The sequence below is a fragment of the Cebidichthys violaceus genome, unplaced genomic scaffold, assembly GCF_023349555.1.
Source record: "Cebidichthys violaceus isolate CVI_PGR_0920_01 unplaced genomic scaffold, fCebVio1.0.p SCAF_47, whole genome shotgun sequence".
NCBI classification, from domain to species: Eukaryota; Metazoa; Chordata; class Actinopteri; order Perciformes; family Stichaeidae; genus Cebidichthys; species Cebidichthys violaceus.
The window spans coordinates 1,391,822-1,398,090 of NW_027176672.1; the positions used below are offsets into that span (position 1 = coordinate 1,391,822).

Below are 6,269 nucleotides of genomic sequence, written 5' to 3' on the forward strand. Positions count from 1 at the left end.
ATCTGTTATTTTATGGTAAAAACAAAACAAATGCATGTAGTAAACTTACTGTCCATTCACTCAAATGAAGACCTGCTTAACGTGACATCATCATCATTAATCATGGAAATTTGTGTATTTGTTTGCACTCTTTGTGAGCCGCTTTAGCCTATTTATCTCACATTGTACCTTGATGCAGATATGAAGCTTTGTATGCTTCTGATTAATGGTTTTTAATGGGTTATGATTTGGGCCGTTTTTCTTTCTTTCTTTCTTTATTAAATTGGGCGGGTTTGATTGTCTGATCTGGCAACACTGGTCCTGGACCGGATTGGGTCCAACATGTCACCTGCCGCGGGCCTCGACAAACTAGTTTCCTGTTGCTGCAGGATTCCTTCACACGGATGGTGGAAGAACTGGAGCATCAGACTGATGTGTGTTTTACCGGTGTGGCCGTGAGTACACTGATACTTGTATTGTGTATTTCCTCATAACAATAACGCTCTGACGTTACCGCCCCGTTAAATACCTCGCGGCGGCTAAATCAAAGCATGACTTGGACTGTTTGGAAATGAGTCCTCCGGTGTTTCTCACCGCGAGGAACCGCGATTTGGGTGTGTTTTTCCGGGGGGGGGATTAAGGGATTTGGGTGTTCCCAGACTGACGTCATCTTGCTTTACCTTTTCACCCTTCTTCTCTCCCAACTGGAAATGTTGGTATTGTGAGTTTTTATGAAGTACAACTGTGAACTAATACGAGTAAAACTATTCATATCAAGCAGATGTTTGGTGATGTGTGAAGAGTGAACGCGGCTCTTAACTTCTGTTCAAGGTGGAGCTTTCATCTCTACTATAATGAATGATTTAATATATAATAAAACACATTTTATCTTATTATACTTTGTGGGTCATATCTGACCAGTGATATTTCTCTGTCAGGTAAGTGTAGTAATGTTAATACAGTAAGTAGTAGGCTATACAGTTATTTTTGAATATCGTGAGTTAGAACAGTAACATATTTCAACACTTTTCATATCTAAATATCATAATACATCTATTGCTGTTGGGGGGGCTTTTTAGTTGGGAGCTCCAGGCAGTTGCTTTTCTCGCCCCAAAGGCAAAATCCGGCCCTGGTGTGTTTTCTGCTGAGTGTGTTTCACTGTTTGTTTCTGACGCAACTGTGTCATGGTGAGCTGGATTGCTCAGGAGCAGTGGAAGGTTGTTGGTGCAGCCAAGACCGCGGGCCAAAAGCCTGACCTGTTGTGAACCGGCATGTTTTCAATGATCACGAGTATTAATAATGAATTAAATAAATAAAAAACCTTATGTTCAGCATCTGTATTAGATGATGTTTTAAGTGTTTAACACTTTACAACACATGCAGGGAATAAATCCACACCTCTAATTAAATCTATAAAGCTTTTTTTTCCTTTATTTCTAGCGAACATCATAACAGATTCACAATTTTTAAAAATATACATTTTTTGTAGCTATAACATTTAAAAAGAAACAAATCAACAGGTAAGGTTTTTTTCTTTTTGAAAATAAAATACAAAAAACCCCCCAAAAAAACCTAAAGTGAGATTGTGTGCTGAATCAGAGGAGATACCCGTATCTGAGTTTAAAATACTTTCATCATTTTCCCTGCCTTCAAACAAATACAGTACGTAAAAAAAAAAAAAAAAACCAGATGGGAACAGAAGCGTGCAGTACACAGAGAGGGGGGGGGGGGGGGGTCGAGAGTATTCACAAAGCATCATGTTCCAACGTGTTATTAGCACCATTACTCCTCAGCCGTGATGCACCTTTTTTTGTAATTTTTTTTTTTACTCTTTTTTTCCATCATTCAGGTTTTAATGGAAACGACACCGTGAGGCACAGACCTGTCTGTGTGGGTGGGGATTGTCTGTTACGCAGTTTTCATTAGTGTTTCTCAGAGATAATGTTAAGAACATATTGGAGGGCAAATGCCTTGACGAACAATCGCTTGTTTGAAATAAGGTTGTTTTTTTTGTTTTTTTTTGTTTTTTTTTAAAAAGGCGAAGAGTTGCTCATACATTCACCTTGCCTGCCCAGACCGACACGTACACGCCGGCTCAGAAGCAAGAAAATAAAAAATAAATGCATTTGCGAAAATTGACAAGAGAGATTGCATTAAATCTGTTTAGCATATTTACTGTATATAACATCTGTAATGTAAGATATATATATATGTGTCAACTTTTGTTTACTTTCATAACACTGATTGAAAATCGATACCCTGCAGAAAACACTGTCAGTAAGTGGGTGGGTGGGACGACCATTACAAAAAACAGAGTGACCACAGACGAGTGCTTGATTGTCTCACTAAATGTCTTCGGCGTGTCAGTGAGGAGCCGTCTAGAGATCCTTCAGCTGCTGCTGCTCCTCTCAGGCCTGGTCTAAGTAAGGTTGAGGGAAGGAAAGGAGAGGGAAAGGAAAGGAGAGGAGGATACAACTAGGGTCAGACTAGGATGGACTAGGTTCATATTTTGGGCAGCAGTGTGGACACCCGTAAATTGCGATTGTTTTTGTTTTTTTAAATTCCTTCCCTGCAACCCTACCTTGAGGTCTCTCCATTGTTTGTCTTGGTGGGCGCAACAGAGACAAGGAGGGTGTGTGTGTGTGTGTGTGTGTGTGTGTGTGTGTGTGTGTGTGTGTGTGTGTGTGTGTGTGTGTGTGTGTGTGTGTGTGTGTGTGTGTGTGTGTGTGTGCGCGCGCGCGTGTGTGTGCGTGTATACGTATGCATTTCCAAGATTCTACTGCCACTTCATTAGCTTGGAGCCATGAGGTAAATCCAGGAGGCTGTCATCAGTTCCGGTTGAGTGAAGGGTGTCCGGGGCAGACCAGCGCCGCTTGCGTGGACGCGGCTGCTCCGGGGTGGGAGGCTCTGCTGCCGGAGCACGAGGAGGAGCCGGCGCAGTGGGAGGTGGGTGGTGAGGAAGAGGGGGAGGAGGAGGCGGAGGCGGCATCTCCTCCCTGTGCGAGCTGCTGGGTTCTCCCGCAGCCTTGGAGGGGAGGAGTTGCGTGCGATGGGCCCTGGAGCCGGTACGCGTGTGTGTCCGGTGGGTTTGGGTTTGGGTCGGGGTCGGGGTCGGGGTGAGAGCCAGGCAGACATCCCCCTCCATGAGCTGGCGGCAGGGCAGGCCATACAGCTGCGTGGTTCTCTGGGGGCAGCAAGAAGACCAGCCTCGGTCCTGCACAAAGAACGGATACTCCACCAAGACCTTCAGTAACTCCTACACAAAACCACAACATTGTTACACACTCAACCAAGAGGTCTCTCATGACTTATCATCACCACAATCTGACTTTGGTGGGTAAAAACACGTGTCGAGAATTAATCAATTCACCTGAGAACATCTACAGCGGTAAAGTGTGACTGATTTGCATTAACACTCATCTTTATCATGCAAGTTATTCATTAAATTATGCTTTAATGTAGACATCTGCCTCTCCAGCTGTAAGCCGCAGCGAATGACTAGAGAGAAAGCTGACCTGAGTGTTGCGGTCTGTGAGGTGGACCTGCAGGTGGCTGAAGCCTTGAGCGCTGCTGGGGGAAATCAGCAGCACGGTGCAGGTGCTGAGGTGGAACTCCGGGGAGGTATCTGCGCTCCTCAGGAAGTCCTCGGTCCGCAGCTCCTCTACCCGCTTCAATCGGCCGCTGGCCAACTCGATCAGAGAACCCTTGGTGAAGTGAGGTAGGAGCGCGGGGGGAGATGGGTGAAGGGCCGGGGGTGAGGTGTGAAGATGAGAAGGAGATAGCTCCCTCCCTCTGTCTCTTTCTCTGTCCCGTCGCCTCTCGCGCTCACTGTCTCTTTCTTGGTCTTTGTCATGCTGTAGGTGCTTCTCTTTGTCTTTAGCTCTGAGTTTTTCTCTGTCTCTTTCTTGGTCTCTGTCCCGGTCTCTTGGCGACCTGTCATGGCTGTGTGGTGAGTTCCTTAGATTGTGCTGCCTGGGTCCTGGCTCCCTGTGCAGGTTGTACAGAGCTGTTCCTGAGGGGCTGTAGAGCGGGTAGGCCTGGACCTGAGGGCAGGGGTGGCACACCGATCCCAAGGAGTAGTAGATCTGGGCTTCAGCTGGTGTGACTCCGAGGGGGTCCAACAGTCCCCCTCGACCTGCCCTGGGGACTGGTCCGAGAGGATGGGGACTGGTGGAGAGTAAGCTGGTCTTAACCATCCCGTGCGAATGTCTGTCCTGCAGTGAGGAATGTGGCTCAGGGCCTTCCTGAGCTTGAGAGTCTGGCAAAAATGGCCCTCCTGTATGGACACGGGACGTTAGATCCTCCTGCTGTCTCCGTCCACCGTTGGTATGGGAGCTGTGTGGACCGATGTCCAGCCTGGTTCTGCTGCTATCGTTCACATAGTCTCCTGTGAGCAGAGTCCTGGAGGTCGAGGCAGTCCTGCTGCCGGGCCCGTCCAGGCCGTTGGGCCTCTTGCTCAGGTATCTGTGTCGGGCTTCAACAAAGCTCGGCTCTTGAGGGTAGAGAGAGTGATGGCCATACAAGTAGGATGGGGAGAAGAGAGAGGAGCTGTTGTCCCGCCGGCCGCTGTTAATGTAGGACCATATCTCTCGAGAGTCGGCCGGGAAGGGAGTCTTGAAGGAGGAGGCGGAGGAGGAAGATGGGGAAGGTGGCAATGAGAGGGGCCCTTCCCCTCTAAGCCACCTGGAGTGGTGGGGCAGGGGTGAGGGGAGAGGATCATCTCTCCAGGCGGGAGACCCCGAGCCCCTCCTCTCGCCGACCTGCCCTGGGAAAAGGGGGAGAGAGACAGAGGGAGAGTAGCTCAGGTGCCATGGTAGGGGCAGGGGGAGGCCTGGTGCTGGAGCAGGAAGGGGCGGAGGAGTATGTAGGAGATGGGGGTTTGGGTTAATCAGAGCTCGGTCCCTGTCACTGGCCTCCCTGCCTCCCTCCCCTCCTCCTCCTCCTCCTCCTCCTCCGCTGGACCGACTCCGGAGCGGCACGGGGGGTTTGAACTCGTCCAGAGGGATGTGGTGTTCTGCCGATCCTTGCCGAGACTCCCTCTTCTTGGGAGGGAGGCACTCTTTGCCGCGGTCGGGGCTGGGATTCATGGGTGGGCTCCAGCGGCACTGGGGGGCCCCCTGTGTGTGGGTGCAGGCTAGGTCACATGGGCCTCACGGGAGAACGAGGGGCGCAGACAGAGGGGAGGGCTGCGACACAGCATCACTGTCGGATCACTGTTGAGTCTGTTGTACCGAAGCGCCGCTCACCTAGAGAACGGATGAAAGAGAGATGAAGTGCGGACATTGGAGAAAAAAAGGACAGTCTGTCAGGTCCTGGCATCAGCTGTAGTTAAGACCGCCAATCTGGTCAGACATGCAATAAAACATTCAGCATCAGACAGATGGCGAGAAATCAGCCAGTGACTCCCTCGTATACTTTAGAAAAGGTTAGAAACGCTTTCTGATAGCTGCCACTAAGTAGTCATTACCTTTTGTGCACTGCGGTGGGACTGAAACTACCCGACTTACTCGTTTCATTCAAACGCATTACTCCCACATGTGGACTAAAAATATATACTGCAGCCAATGAAGTTCAGAGGCAGTGCAGTATGAGTGTGTGTGTGTGTGTGTGTGTGTGTGTGTGTGTGTGTGTGTGTGTGTAAAAGCACAGACACACACACACACACACACACACACACGCACACACACATACAGAGCGCTCACAGCGGGAGAGTTTTCATCTCTGACTCTCAGGGGATGATTGGAATATGTAGATATGTTTTTTTTGTATCACTTTCATGAACCACCCCCACGACACCCCCGGGTGTTCTCTGTATTCTATACGAGCTTACTACTAGCAGCCCCCCCCACACACACACACACCACCCCCTTCGCTTTCAGACGCGCACACGGACGGCAGCAGACACACAAATACTCCCTCGGGGCGGCTGTACTTACTCCCCCAGTGAAAGGCAAAGCTGGTCACCGCCCACCCAAAAGCTGACAGAGACACTGTTGATATTACCACCAGTTGTTGTGGATACAGGATATGTGTCTTTGCATATTAATTATGTGTCACAGCAGGGGTGTGTGGAAATGTGTGTGATTGTCTCTCTCTGTGTGTGTGTGTGTGTGCACGCATGTGTAATTTTCTTCTTTTTTTTCCCGCGAGAAGTGTGTGAATGTGTTTATTTGTTTAGGTCTCCGCATGTGTGTGTTTGTGTTCGAGTCCTCAAATGTGTCAGAGATTTCGCAGTCTTGTTTCATTCAGTGAGAAGTGCGGGGGAGCTCTACTTATTCTTCTCCAAACGT

General features: G+C 49.0%; 1 protein-coding gene across 2 annotated transcripts in view; it reads right to left on the reverse strand.

Moving 5' to 3' along the window:
- Nucleotides 1–1,325: 1,325 nt before the first annotated feature.
- zmp:0000000926 (ataxin-1-like) overlaps nucleotides 1,326–6,269 on the reverse strand; it is a 17,111-nt gene continuing 12,167 nt past the window's right edge. For both annotated transcript variants that reach the window (XM_068729685.1, XM_068729686.1), the window contains exons 2-3: nucleotides 3,495–5,225; nucleotides 1,326–3,235 (exon numbers count right to left, since the gene is read on the reverse strand). In XM_068729685.1, the coding sequence (XP_068585786.1) occupies nucleotides 2,756–3,235; nucleotides 3,495–5,066 (2,052 nt within the window). In that variant the 5' untranslated portion in view covers nucleotides 5,067–5,225 and the 3' untranslated portion in view covers nucleotides 1,326–2,755. The remainder of the gene's footprint in view (nucleotides 3,236–3,494; nucleotides 5,226–6,269) is intronic.